At 58.6% G+C, this 14,011-nt stretch overlaps 6 protein-coding genes across 6 annotated transcripts; 3 read left to right on the top strand and 3 right to left on the bottom strand.

The window, feature by feature from the left end:
* Window positions 1-247: 247 nt before the first annotated feature.
* Window positions 248-1,789, bottom strand: CH63R_14459 (uncharacterized protein; the record flags this gene model as incomplete). Its single annotated transcript, XM_018309433.1, has 1 exon — window positions 248-1,789. One exon carries the CDS (start codon window positions 1,787-1,789, stop codon window positions 248-250), a length of 1,542 nt encoding a protein of 513 aa, XP_018150676.1.
* Window positions 1,790-4,061: 2,272 nt separating this feature from the next.
* Window positions 4,062-4,531, bottom strand: CH63R_14458 (uncharacterized protein; the record flags this gene model as incomplete). Its single annotated transcript, XM_018309432.1, has 2 exons — window positions 4,062-4,235; window positions 4,307-4,531. 2 exons carry the CDS (start codon window positions 4,529-4,531, stop codon window positions 4,062-4,064), a joined length of 399 nt encoding a protein of 132 aa, XP_018150675.1.
* Window positions 4,532-5,124: 593 nt separating this feature from the next.
* On the top strand, window positions 5,125-5,860 carry CH63R_14457 (uncharacterized protein; the record flags this gene model as incomplete). The annotated part of the gene is made up of 3 exons (XM_018309431.1): window positions 5,125-5,212; window positions 5,299-5,770; window positions 5,845-5,860. 3 exons carry the CDS (start codon window positions 5,125-5,127, stop codon window positions 5,858-5,860), a joined length of 576 nt encoding a protein of 191 aa, XP_018150674.1.
* Window positions 5,861-6,913: 1,053 nt separating this feature from the next.
* Window positions 6,914-7,516, top strand: CH63R_14456 (uncharacterized protein; the record flags this gene model as incomplete). Its single annotated transcript, XM_018309430.1, has 2 exons — window positions 6,914-7,007; window positions 7,068-7,516. 2 exons carry the CDS (start codon window positions 6,914-6,916, stop codon window positions 7,514-7,516), a joined length of 543 nt encoding a protein of 180 aa, XP_018150673.1.
* A 105-nt stretch (window positions 7,517-7,621) lies between these two features.
* On the top strand, window positions 7,622-10,867 carry CH63R_14455 (DNA repair helicase; the record flags this gene model as incomplete). Its single annotated transcript, XM_018309429.1, has 1 exon — window positions 7,622-10,867. One exon carries the CDS (start codon window positions 7,622-7,624, stop codon window positions 10,865-10,867), a length of 3,246 nt encoding a protein of 1,081 aa, XP_018150672.1.
* Window positions 10,868-12,580: 1,713 nt separating this feature from the next.
* On the bottom strand, window positions 12,581-13,327 carry CH63R_14454 (uncharacterized protein; the record flags this gene model as incomplete). Its single annotated transcript, XM_018309428.1, has 2 exons — window positions 12,581-12,781; window positions 12,842-13,327. 2 exons carry the CDS (start codon window positions 13,325-13,327, stop codon window positions 12,581-12,583), a joined length of 687 nt encoding a protein of 228 aa, XP_018150671.1.
* Window positions 13,328-14,011: the final 684 nt, after the last annotated feature.

Below are 14,011 nucleotides of genomic sequence, written 5' to 3'. Positions count from 1 at the left end.
TATTGCCTTGTGGTTTGAGGTTTTTAGTGTAAATCTTTGGTATGCCATTTGGGAGCCCCGGCCGGCGCAATGTGTTTGGGAGGACTTCGTCTAGTGATTCTGTCTGGTGGTTCACATTGTCGGGCAAGGATTCGACGGTTCATACTTGCTCAATTCTAGGTATACTGTGGTAGGTAACTAACAAGGTCCAAAATGTGCCATGATTAATACCATGACATCAGCTAGGGACGTCAGAACTATCCCTCGTTCACAGGATCTCCATCGGCACCCCGCAAGCCTTCATATCCGCCAGAAGCCATTCCATAGGAGTAGCATATGTCACGTCGACTGCGACGTCCAGGCCGTAGTCGTCGCCGCCAACCAGCATATTATCTCGCGATATGCCTGACGTCACCATGCCAACAGCGCGTCCCGCCAGGTCAAAGACACAGGCACCGGAATTACCAGGCTGGGTGAACGCACGGGATGCATTATCTCCATCTGCCACGATGCAACACTCCTGGGAGACGAGCTCTCGGTCGAAAACCCGGCGGGTGACTGACTTGACGTTGTTTACAATCCCGAATGTTAGGCCCGATCGCTGGCCCCTCGTTCCGACAATGCGCTCTTGCCTGGGGTCTTGAAGCTCGGAGACTGTGACGATGCCTTGTATTCTGATGGTTTGATCATCTTGAAGGTCTTGGATGATGATTGTTGGTTCGCGACCAGGAAAGCGCGACTTGAGATCGCCACCACCAATGTAGACGCGGTTGGAGACATCAGAAAGACGTCTCTCGTGAGAGTCAGCCTTCAACCGTATTAAGCACCAATCGCTGAGACATTTGGAAGTTCGCACTACGTAGTCGCTGGTGTATGCAACCTCCCCAATGATTCTGCTACTTAATGAAGTGCGACGGTAGAAATACTGTAGCATATCATTAGCGGCATTTGTCTCGCCTTGGAGCCTGGCGATGGATGAAGATAAATCAACGTTGCAAGCCTCTTGTTTCTGCTCCGCGTGATGTATCGCTGCAACCGCTTTATCTCTGAATATCTCCAGCTGGTGCACCGTTTTGTTGTGTGTCTTTTCTGGCGACTGGATGACGGGCTTGCTAGGTAGCGTGTTTTCTTCCGGCAACCGATTGCCTTTCTCAGAGCTGCTATAGCAGACATGTCGACAGGTCAAGGCGAATATCTCGGCAGGCTCGCTACCGATTCGGTGTAGATAGATCCCCTTTGTGCCTTCCCGGCGAGGCTGGTCTTTGCTCGCGATGGCGGTTCCCAGCTGATCGGAAAGCTGGTACATATACGATTGATACGTGGGAGGATAGTTGTGGGCGTCCTGCTGGTGGACTGCGAAACTGGAGGAGAGATTCACTAGCTTAGACTCCTTGATCTCGCAGTGGACATCGTCAAGCCCGTGCTCAACAAGGGCTTTTCTGCAGTCCCTAGCAACTTGGTTGCCCGTTTTCCATGGGAGTGTATCGGTCAAGACCGAGATGGAGACAATCAAAGGCTTTTCTTCGTCTTCGTATCCAATGCGGAGGATATCAATCGCCTGCCAGTCGACGTTCTGCTGGGTAAGAATGCCCAATATCTGATGCTTTAGTGTGGAAGGCTCGTTATTCCATGTGCTGGCAATAGCATGCTCGCCAGCCACAGCCAGAGTTTTTCGATCCGACGACCATGGGTCGTCTACATTGTAGCGGAACGGTGTCAAGCTAGACCTCGCTACGAGTTTGGGTTGGCTGGGAAGGCCGTGGTAAAAGCAGTTGCGTTCGAGTTCGGTTGGCGGGCGTTCAAAGTCCATGTCTTGCTAGGAAACCGACCTTGCGTGTAGTCCTTTTTCGTTCTGGGATTTTCTCTTTGCTGTGTTCGTCACTATTGTATAAGAGGAGCTTCGGAGGTGTTGTCGATGGTGTATGGTGTGAAGAGAAGACGCCATTATATAGGTAGTGAACCTATCTCCGTTAGCGTCGGGGCCTTGATGGTCAAGAGGAAGGATAAGACGATGGCATACCACGAAGTGACGAAAGTTTGATCTGAAAAGTTCTGGTTCTGGTACCTCTGTGGCGTGCCGAAAGACGACGGAAAAGCTAAGCCGAGCGTTGCTTTGCTAGGAACGATGTGAGGCTGGATGGGGGATAAAGCGCAATAAGTTGACGTTGTTGCTGACGCCGGTCTCCAGGTGTTGAAGAAGAGTGCGTTTCTCTTCCACACAGATCTGCGACATAGGTAGATAAACAAGAGTGTGGCGGCGCGTGGGAAGGAACCCCGGAGAAGGAGCGGCCGAACAGTCGTTGCGACTGGAGAGCAAGAAGCGGTCGCAGTGAAGACTGCAAGGAAGGTGTGGCCATCCCCTCTCGTACTTAGCAGACGGTTTTGTTGCCAGCCGAATATCCACTTATAAAGGTAGACGAAGAAGGACCTACTGGGAGGAAGGGAATGCTCTTTTCCCTAGCCGTCGACTACGTATTCGCCCCGATTGCGTCTTGGACAGACCTCGATTACGCCAAAGGTCGGGAACCAAAGGTAACAACAGACACACTTGAGGTAGCATGGATTGGAAATAGCAGACAAAGTCATCTTGCCTTGTTGCAGGGCTTGGTTGACGCAGGTCTCCAATGCTGGCAGGCGTCCAGGCAGACCATGCTCCTCCCTCTACGACCCTTAGTTCGCCCCCTATTTGGAGCAAGGACCGTGTTCACTAAGAGCCTCCATATTGACTGATGACGAAGGAGGAACGCTGAAGCCAAGAGAAGCTTGTCAGGCTGGTGGACGCCGAACCTAAAACGCAGTTCCTTTAGTTTGGGGTGCTTGCAGGCCATCCTCTGCGTGCTCCCCTTTGCATTGTGTAAAAGTCCAGAAGCCAAGTCGCATCGCAGCAGCGCAAGTCCTCGCATCAAGGCAGTTATCTCTAAGAGGTGTTCGGCAGTAAGTGGAAATGTAGCCTCGACGATTTTCTGGCGCTGTATGATGACAAGCCTCGCCAGCCTTCTAAGCAGTGACAGACAAAGGAAATCAATCAGTCTTCCGGCTCGGCCTCACCAGGGAGGAAGTTCAGGGTGAGGTTTTGGAGGCGGAACATCGCTCCAACCCACTCCCAGGCGCGCCGGTTGACCAGCCAAAGCCTGGGGGTATAGAGTGTCTAGAGTGATGGAGCGCTACAGAGGTGCCATTGCGAAGCGGACCGGTTGTTGGCTTTGCCTTGGCCCAGGGCACCGAATGGCCAGCTGCTGGTACGCGCTGCCGCAGTTGCTCCCTAAAGGACGCCGCTTAAGCGAACCAACCAAGCTGAATATCGACGAGCGCCTTCAACACGAACCAGATCTCACGGAGCGGCTTCAGCAGGTAAGAGACAAAGCAAACGCGAATAACTGATTATATGGCAGATGCCGAGGAAAGTTAACACCAACCACACCAAACTCCTTCCACACGGCTGAAAGTCGTTACCACTTGGCAGGATCGGCCATAATAGATTCTGGATCGACAGTACACGTGCTTCACATAGTTTAAGATGCTTCAAGCCACTCCGAACGGCGATTTCCTGTGGGCTGGCGCGCAGCGATTGCCGCGGAGATCAAGCTCCGAGCGCGCGGAGGCAGCGTAACCAAGCTAACCCTTTACGACGTAGCCCATTGCCCTAGGCCAGCCGCAGATGCAGCGTCCGGCACAGCGTCTCGAGCTGGCCAAGCATGTCGCCATCGTCTTCCCCTGTCGCCCGACTTGGCCAGCACTGCGCCAGCCGGGCGTTGGACGGATATGTCTATTCGTAGGCGTGCTCCCCGTTCAGGCGGCTGGTTATCTCCCTTGTGGTACCAGATCTCCGCGCCCCTGGCACATATTCACGAACCAGAAGAAGTTCTGCTGCCCGTGCTGCGATGTGTTTGTGTGCCGCATCGTCAGGAACTCTGTACCTCGGCTCTGGAAGCCGGTCAGGAGGAAAGACGTCACAAAGAGGTCGCCGAGGAAGGCGTACACCCGGCGGTCCGGTCACCGTCCCACACCCGGTCTAACAGCAGAGGCGGTCCGTCCTTGCCAAAGATCTGGGTGTAGGCCGAGGTGCCCGACTCCCGGTCTGTTTAGTCGTCGATGACGTCCGGGAACGGGACGTCGTTATCGATAAAGGCCTGCATCGCAGGCACCGAGGCCTGTTCAGGGAGCCCGGCCGCGTCCACCAGCAGCAGGTCGACGAGGCACCGGTGCAGGCGCGCGATCTGCCGCCCGTTGGCGGCCCGGAAATCGTGGATGTTCAGCTGCGCCAAAATGTCAGTCACAAGAGACCCCCCAGAGCCAACGGGTCTTTCGCCCCTCCCTCATCCCGCACCCCGGAACGCGCCTCGCTGTTGGCGCCGTGGACGGCCGTCCGGTCGCCGTCCCACAACGCAGTCGTCGTCAGTCCGGCCTTGTTGAAGCTTTCCTCGATGCCGACGTTGCGGCGCTCATACAGACAAGCCAGCGCCGTGATCGGGACGTAGGAGCCCGGACGGGTGCCCAAGTCGGCGAAGAAGGGCCGCGCAATCATAATGTAGGCATGGTCCCAGTCGACCATGCTGCCCCACAGCGCCGACTCCCCCAGACGTGATACGTCTGAATAATTACATAAATAGCCCCTATTGTTGTTGACAAAGAAAATCTCAAGTGAATAGGCTTCTGAAAACAGATTCCTTTGTAACCATATACTGATTTCAAAGGGCTTTCAGCATTCCCTTACCATGTTGTAACGAAAGTTCGAATTGTTGTTTCTAAATCCAGCCGTTGGGTCTTGCCTGCACTCTTGTAAGGAAGGTGCTGTTGCTCCCTTTGGCACCTGCCTTCGTTGGGCCGGTCGGTTGGCGGGGAGTACTTATTTCGATTTTTCGGCCAGCAGACCTTTCTCGCCTTCCTCCTTTTTTCTTCGTCCCCTAAATTATCCGCCGGGTAAGCGGTCGTAGTTCGCCTTGGATTTTGCATCCGCGTTGCCTTTCTGCTTCTTCCGAACCCTCCGTCAGCTAAACCAACTCCTACATCTGAAAAGCGCCTTGCGCCACCTGCCGCCTAGCTCCTTTCCCTGCCAGCATACAAACGACTTAGTCAGTCCAACATCTCGCACCGAAACTCCGGCAGGCCCATTGCCGTTCACAGCCCACCGACCGCCGTCGCACAATGCCGACGCCCGCGGCCGCCTGCAGTGAGCAGGATCTCCGCTGCTTCCTTGGCGGGCAGAGTCGCCCGTACGCTGGCCACGGAGCATGTATGTTTTCTCACACATCCGTACTCCGATCCGCCCTGCGCGTGTCCGCACGAACCACGGAGCAGACAAACTAACAAGTCCCATAGTTCTTATCAAGCTCTCCGCCAAATTCCACGACGACCAGTTCATCGTGCGACACCCTACCCAGCCAGGCATTCCGGCTAGTTTACAACTCAGCATTACGCGTATTGCCCCAAATGCCGACTCCAGCCCCACCACCGCTAGCCCCGACGTCACCTTCACGACCAAGCTCGAAGACGCCGAGGGCCGCATAATCGCGAAGATCCATGCAACCAAGCCAACCGGCAACAATACCAGACGGCACCGCTGGTATTACGACGTCTCTCACAGCAGCAGCAGCCACGGCCGGATCGACATCGGTACTGCTGCACCGACCCGGTTCTTGTCCGGCTACACCCCGCACGACGTGGTCTTCGACAGACTTACTATCAACCGCCTGGTCGAGGTTAAGCCCGACGACAAGGACAAGCCGCCGACTTGGCGGTGGGAATTAGGCGTGGTCGTCGACGTCCGCATTCTCTTCAACAAAGGCACCACGTATGTCCCCCCCATCTCCCCGTCTACTGGGACGCGCCATGAACCCATGCTAACATGAAGATTCTTCATTACAGCGGGTCACCCAGCTAGGAACGGGTCGGCATGAATCGCCCTTGCCTACAGAACGAGATGTTGCTTGCACTCTACAGGACGCTCGTCCCAACGGCATCTAGACACCAGAAGGGGACGGAGGCGGCAGGGACCGCAGGCACAAGCATAGAGTGGGACCAGGCCCGCCCAGGATAACATATCCTTACCTTCGTCTTCACTACGTCTAGTCCGCACGCTGCGTCCTGGCCCAGGGGCATAGTCCTCTAACTCCCTCGAGCATCTAGAGCAGCGCCTGCTACGGCAGCAGAGCAACACAAAAAGTAGATACCAGAGAGACTAATGCAATGTTCCATTCCCCCTGACAGTGTTCAAACCACCTGCGGCAGCTTTCTGCGGATGTTTGTCCGTCCCTGTAGGAAGCGAATGAACCGGTCGTCTGCACAGCCCAGCGCCATGTAAAATGCCTGCCCCTAATAGTAAAGGCCTTGATGACACGCCTAGTGCCCACCCATTCAAGCAGGGGGTGGCGCAGGCGGAGGATTGGAACGGGTGTATGGGCCCTAACTAATCGTGCCAGTCAGCGGGCGAGCTGGCGAATCCCGAGAAAAGTGGGGGCGTGGCACGATTAGTCTGCTGTAACACCTTGGAGCAGGCAGGTGCGAGCCCAGGGTCTCTGCTGTACACCGCCCTAGCTCGCGTAACAGGGGTACGTTCCCGGTTGGGTTGGCAACCCACCATCCCACAAGCCAAGCTTTCACCGCCCGCCACTAGCGCCACAACCGACCGAGTCGGCACTCACGTGACGTTACTAGGCCCAAGTGGGCTTGCAGGCAACCCCTGCTGCCGCCCCACCTGTCGCCCTCGATTAATTAATTAACCTTCGTCCTTCTTCCCTTCTCCCTCCTGCCGTGCACCGTTTCACAACAATCACCTACCGCACAGCAATTCGACGCGTCCAACCACCTAAACACAACATTTTGCAAGCTGCATCGGTCGCAAGGTAGTCATCTAGCCGCCTATCTACGCCCTCAATACATTTTCTTTTTCCTTTGCTTCCTGTAGCAACCGCCGCCAGGACAATCCGACCTCGCCATGGCGGACTCGGACGACGATTCCCCTCTCCTCGGCGACCGGCTGGAGAGACACCGGGTCGCCCTTCTACCTACATCACAGGCGCCTTCATCAGGTCCGTTGCCAGCAGCCTTCCCTCCAACCCAATGTCGCAAGCGCTAACAGCCTATTGCAGCAGCAGGCCTATCCCAATCTCCCAAGCGACCGTTCCCTGCCGAGCTTAAATTGAGCAACGCACCTGCCAAGAGAGCCCGATCGAGCACGTCCTCCACCGCGCGAGTCAAACCGATCTTTGCCTTCGGCAGGCGCTCGTCAACAGTGTCCCCGTTCGCGCCCCTCGAGCCCCTCGCGCCCGGCCTCAACCGCTTCGCGCCGCCTTCCCGTCGCCTTCTGCTAGGCACTCCCCCCAGCGCCTCCGACAGCCCCCGCCGCCCAGAGTCTACGTCGGACGCAGCCGACGGAAGTCGCGACCCCCTGCTATACACCCAGCTCTGCATCCGCGATGGCACCGCTGGCCGCCTCACCGCCCCACCCGAGTATCACGACCTCATGCAGGTGCTCGTAGGCCCGCCGGCCCTTGCCCAAGTGGCTGGAGGCGAGCGATTGGCGATGGAATACAACTAGGAGTCCTTCCTCGCCCTGCTCTCCTCAGAGAACTTCGTCTTTGACAGCGCTTCGCACGCCATTCGCGCCACGCTGCTGCTTCAGGATCATCGGTTGTACGAACACATGGTCCGAACCGGCGGCGACTTCCGCGTCGCGATAAACCACTTCCTCGACGCGGCGCGCTCCAGAATCCAGAATTCGTCTGACCGTCGCCTGGGATTGCAACTCGCTGTCCAGTGGGTGATCGAGGACCAGCATCCGATCTGGCCGCCGTGCTCATTTGCGGCACAGTCGGTTCCTGCAGGAGGAGAGCCCAGCCGCGCACCAACCTCTTCTCCTCTCCTGCCGTCCACGCCCGGTCAGGAGGACAGGCCCGCGACAGGCGACCAGGCTGGCCGCCCTCCCGCAGGCCAGCCCTTCGACACCCGGTTCAGCTCGCCCTCCATCTCTGCGGCGCCGTCCCCGTCTGCAGCACCAGAGACGGCCCTGTCACGCAGCGACCACGACACGTCGTCCAGTATAAGCCCACAGGCTGACGACGCCATATTGCCGCGCCGCCCCTCGCCAAGCAACGGCCTCCTCCCGCATCTGTCTGCCCCTCTCCGCTCTCTGTCCCCAACCGGCGCGCCTGCCGAGGCTCTCTCGCCTACTCCCGTATGGGAAGACGAGTCGGACAGTCCGGCCGTCGTCGAACCGGACCTAAGCACTGCTGATGTGGCTGGCAACCCTAGCATATCGCAGGCGCATCCGCCTGCCGCCAGCGACAGGGATCGGGACGCCAGCGCCACCCCCCGCAGCGCAGCCGATTCAGACTCCTCACTGGACGCTGCACCCAACGCCTCCACAGCCGACAAAAGGGGCGAGGCGCAGTCTGATGGGGATGTGGACGACTCGTCCGACAGCAGCGGCGATCGGGCCAGCCGTCCTTCGTCCGAGCATGGCGAACTGTCTGCCGACGCTGAACCCGACATCGAAGTCGTCGACGTTGCTTCCGAGGACGGCCCCGATGCCCCCGACTCCACGCCCTTGACGGGCGCCGCCGGCGTGGACGCCGTCATCAGCTCGGCCGAAGACGAGGCCACTTGGGCCGCCACGTGCACGTTTTTCGGCCACTACGTCGACCGGCAATCCATTGCGCCGGAAGATTGCCTCCGGCTGCCAGGGACGGCCGAGAGCCTTCGACCTACCCAGCTATACGATGTCTTCACTACCCTCCAGACTGTGCGTGACGGCAGACTCGAACTCGGTTCCATCCTGGCCCATGAGATGGGCGTCGGCAAGACGCTTTTGTACGAAGCCATTATCGCCGTCCGCCGCCTTGCCGTCCTCAGCGCGGCACACCTGGCCGCTTTCCCTGAGCGCCATCGGTCCGACCACGACCGCTGTGGCCTGTCGGGGCGCCCCTTCGGCATCGCCTGCGCCTGTGAGATGGACAGCCTGACGGCCGCCATTGCCGACATCGTCGGGGCCGGCGCTACAATGCTTCTTGTCCCGGCCAATCTCCGGGACGAAGCCTTCAGGAAGGCGCAACATTACCTCTTCGCTCGCGTTACCTTCCCGAGCCTGGGCCCTCTCGGGGCGCCGTGGGTTCAGCCGTTTGTCCGGCCTGTTGTCTTCTGCCCAGAGAAGCCGGACGCCGAACTCCTATCGATCGCTCGGGCCGAGCTTGTCGACCTCAAGCAAGGGAAGCCACTCCGGGGTAGTACCCCCTTTACCAAGCTCCGTACGGGCGACGATGCTGCGAAGATGCTTGCCGATGGCGACGCAACCTATAAACTTGGCCTGCCACACTCCGCCGCCACGCCGCCGTCATCTATTGTGGCCATCTTCAGCAGAGAGACGTACACCAACCAAAAGAGTTGGTTTGATAGGCATACCGCCGTCATCCGCCTTCGCATAAACAACAGCGCCAACACAGTCCGGGTCCAAGTGCCTGGCGTGTTCTACTTCGGTCTTGTCGTGTGGGACGAGTGCCACAAAGTCCGCCAAGTCGGGACGCAATTATTCGAGAGACTACGCCACTCGTTCGCCCGCCAGTCGCAGCGCCCCATGCTTGTCGCCGCCACCGGCAGCCCAGTCACCAGCAACCTTGGAGATCTCACCCTTCCCCTTTCCCTTCTCCGGGGTACTACGGACGACCATGCCACCAAAGCACTGCGCAAGGAGCTACAGGCCTTGGACAGTCAACTCCAGGTCCCCGCAACCAGGGAGGCTGCTATTATCAAAGGCGGCAGCCTCCTGCGCGGCATACAGAGGAGGACCAGCAACAGCACGTTCTTCGGGCACCCGATCACGTCGAAGGGCAGGTGCGAGACCGAGACCCTCGATTGTCCAGTCGACCCGCTTTACGCGGACGCCATCGCCAAGAGTGGCCGCTCCGCCGGACGTTCGATGCTCGAGGCGCTCGGCTACGATGAGGGTCAGAGCAGCCAAGCGACACCCCCAAACGGCGGGAAGTCGAAGACCAAGAAGCTCCTGCCTCAACTCCTCAACCTCAGCACCAACACCGACATCCGCCAGTTAGAGCTTGCCCTGCACTTCCCCGGCCTCACCAAGGCCTGGGCCGCGCTTGACGCTCAGCAGCCCAAGTCCGCGCTGCACAAGCCGCCCTCCATCCCGACCACGGTGGAAGAGCTCAGCCCCTTTTTGAAGAAGGCTGTCCCGGGGACAAACGGCATGCCTGCCACCTACGCGCACGAGGCATCTGTGCCGCCGGAGATCCGCCGACACCTAGACGACATCCTGTCGCATTCGTCCCGGCTCAACCGCCTCCGCACCATCTGCCACACCGCAAGCAAGGACAGGCAAGTGTACCCGGCTGACGGCCGGTCCTGGCACGAGTTTGCTGGCCCCAAAAACGTTCTCGTCTTCTGCCGATGGCCCCTGCTTGCCTTCCTCGTCCAGTTGTGGTTCGAGACAAGGATGTCGCAGGACCGAGTCTGCTCCGCCCTCCTCCACAGCGGCCTATCCGAGAACGAGAGGGAGAAGTTGTACAAGTGGTTCCGGACCTTCCACTCCGACGCCGGCGGCAACGCCAAGGCGCCTAAGACCGTCACCAAGGTCCTGGTCTCGACATACGCCCTGGCCGGCACCGGCCTGGACGAGTTGAAGGTCGCCAACTACTGCGTCCACTTCGGCCCGGTGCGCGACAACAACGACCAGGCCCAGGCATCTGGCCGAGTCGATCGCTCCGGCCAGCCTCTAGTATCCTACGTGTACTGTCTCCAGTCCTCGGAGCAGCCGCTCGACCAGCTGACGGTCCGCATCCGGGACAACCGCAACAACCTCTTCGGGAACAACGGGCTGCTTGCGGCGATTGTGTCGCTTGCTGCAAGACAGAATGCTGCGTCGCACGCCGCAAGCACTTAGGGGGGATGTAGGGGAACTTGGTTGGGTAAGGGAGGAGGATGCATTACACCAGCCAGGGTAGATAGTTTGGTAGTTTGCGTCGCACGCCCGGCAGCAACAAATACGACTAGTCTAAGTCCGCATCCGCCTTGCCCTGTCGCCCATGTGTGACTAGACCTAGTTGTGTACAGAGTCTCAGGCCAGGGAGGGCACCGTCAGGACTGCGTACCGCATTAATGGAGGTATGTGTAGGCAGAGGGAGGCACATCGCCAGGTGTCTCTACTGCGGCGTCAAATATAATGCTTATAAGACAGCCATGCTGCAATACGACACCTGCCGCTAAGGCGACGTACGTACAATACGCTAATGGAGCAGAAGCTCCACTCCAACCCTCAAGAAGGTGTTGGATCAAAGGACCTAGCTTGCCTTGCAGTGTCGTCGCAGTTGCTACCCCACGCGCTGCGACGCTGCACACGACGTCCTAATCATGAGCCGTCGGCCACACGGGGGTCGCCCGGGTAGGCGCCGAAGGCCAAGAAGGTTGGGGCTACAGCGTTCGGGCCAGCTGAGCTTCGGATGGCCCTGGGCAGCAACCATACGACTATATCCACCCGGGTTGAAGGTAGCTTGCAGCAGGTGCTGTCGTAGGCGCAGCAGAGAATTGCGTAGTATCCCTCGACGTTGCTCCTGCAGTAATGGGACCTATTTAGCCGTTCCTTCGCTTTAGTCCCCATTGTGCGATCCGCCCGTTTGAGCTCGTTGCTGGTTAGAGTGGAGTTTTCCTCTGCTTCAGCAAGAATGCACTAAAGCAGGCTGAGGTGGACCACACTGACCCTACCTAAGATGAGAGCTTGCGCCATCTGTACCCTAGCCTAACCAAGTTCCAGAGCAAAAGCAGCAAAGCATCGTCACACTGCTTGTCACTAACGGATCCTCTAGGCCGTTTTCTAGCTAAAAACCCGCCTGGTTGCAAGCCTGCAATGGCCGTCTATGCTAGTCTACGACTACCGATCAAGATTTAAGAACTAGGACGGGAAGGTGGCAGGACGTCTGGAGGAAGAAATAACCCTACCTTTGTTCTAGAGAGGACAGCTGCTACAGAATCTAGACACTCCTGAAAATGGAAACAGCAAGTAGAGTAGCATTTTTTAGGAGGGTGAGGGAAGGGGGATTTCCGCGCATACCCAGCAATCGCTCCTACCTACAACAGTAGACCGTCTCCTTCAACAAGCCCTTGCATAAGGACGGTTGTGCAGCCGGGATGCGGCGCCAGGAAGCTGTGGCGTCGCTGGCTAGGCATGGGAGGAGAGGGGCTGCGGCTTAGGTGGGGCGGCCACGTGGGACGAGGCGCGCCCGAGCGGCGTTCGCCCCGCCTGACTGCCGTTTGATAATACTTAAGGCGGTAAAGAAGGTATGTTAGTGGGGACTGACGTGACCACCAATAAGGCGCCCGTAAACCAACGTCACGCGCTGCCGGGCGCCTGCCTGTCCGCGCTTCGTTTCACATTGGAGGAGAGTCCAGGTTCCCGTGGCGCCGCACATGCCCGCATTGCTCAGGGGCGCACACAACGAACGTTCCTACTAATACCAAGAGGGAGGGCCGATTGTCTTTCACTTACTAGCCACGGGCTGTATCTAGGCCATCGGCTACTGTCAGGAACTAGTAGAACCCCCCGTCGCTGCTCACCACCCTCAACACCTGTCTGCTACTACCATGCTTCCTACCATCTGCGTCAGAATCCATGCTCCAGACCCTCCCACCAGAATTTTGAAGGCTTGTCGGCGACGACCTTCGGCCTGCGCAGGCGGGCGAGGGCGGCGCGGTCCTCATCCTCTTGCGCGAGCACGGCTTTGGCTTCCTTGCTGAGCCGGTCGCGTAGCGTGCGGCATTCGAGAATGGCACGAGGCGAGGCAAGGTAGATAAGATTGGCTGTCTGCGCACGAGTGTAATGTCAGCTGTCAGGCTGGCGACGGCATGTAGGGATGCTGCCTACCTCACGGTCGCAGCCAGGCAGCCACCGCAGGTGCGTCTCAAGGTCGTAGCCGCCGGCCGTCTGCATGATGGCGTCCAGCCTGGTCTTGCCGCTCTTGAACTGGCGCAGGAGGTGGGCTCGGAAGAGTGTATTGCCGTCGTCGGCAGGCCACCAGAGACGGACCTTGGCGGAGGAGGGGAGCTCAAGCCGTCGGAGATAGTCCTGCGCCACCAGCACGAACTCGGTATTGTATTCGGCGATTACGAAGACGGCCGGCTTGTACCATGAACCGGCCTCGCGGACGCTCTGGAGGTGGGCTTGTTGAGCACTCAGTGGGTCGTCGAGAACTCCAGCCCAGGTCAGCTCGTCGACGCTGCCCTGGAGGGCGAAGCAGTACGGCTTCTCGGGAGTGAAGCGGCGGTGGTCGACCTCGCTGTAGAGGAAAGGGCAGTCGTGCTCGCCGTCCGCGTCGCTACGAACGCTGTCGTCCACGGCAGGTTCAGCCATTGTTTAGACTGGCGCAAGAGCATAAGTTAGCAAAGGGAAGAGAAGAGGTGCGGAGGAAAAAGTATGCAAAGGCATCGCCTACCAAGGTTAGGCAGGCACAGGATGCGTTTTCTGCGTGGCCGGGCCGCGGATAGGGTTTGTGCGAGATTTGGCGACGGCAGGCTGGGTTGTTGAGGGGAAGGAAGGAGGACTGGTGCACCTGTTGTAGGACCTGTGATGGTGCCCTCGTTCTGGGTATCCACTTTTCGCGCCTGCCTGCAGCAGTTAGATAGGCAGGCGGGGTTGGAAGTGAAAGAGGGTCTAGGCTGGCAGGTTCGCAGCTGAGAGGGCCAAAGCACCCTCGTGTCAAGGGAATATCGGCCGACGACCCTACTTATCCGCCAAGGTAAGGTGCCTAGGTAGGTAGGCAGGCAGGCAATTTCCACGGACGTGAGGTGCCTGCCTCCAAGCCATAACCGGCAACCTAGACGGCCCAGGCGGCGCGTCCTGGCAAACATAACAAACAACGCCGGCTTCGCGTCAAAGCAGGCATAAATCCAACAACAGCGCGCGCCGCCCACCTGCGTAGCAGACTGCACCCTACCGTTCGTTGCGCCGCCGCCGATTTCCTTTCCCCAAGGCACCCAAGGAAGGAAGGACCTACACTTTCCCTTGCTGGCGTGCGTCCCCTCGTCCCTTCATCAA

The sequence above is a fragment of the Colletotrichum higginsianum genome, chromosome 11, assembly GCF_001672515.1.
Source record: "Colletotrichum higginsianum IMI 349063 chromosome 11, whole genome shotgun sequence".
In the NCBI taxonomy this organism is placed as follows: Eukaryota; Fungi; Ascomycota; class Sordariomycetes; order Glomerellales; family Glomerellaceae; genus Colletotrichum; species Colletotrichum higginsianum.
The sequence above is the reverse complement of the archived record's forward strand: the minus strand, read 5'-3'. Positions and strand labels throughout refer to the sequence as shown.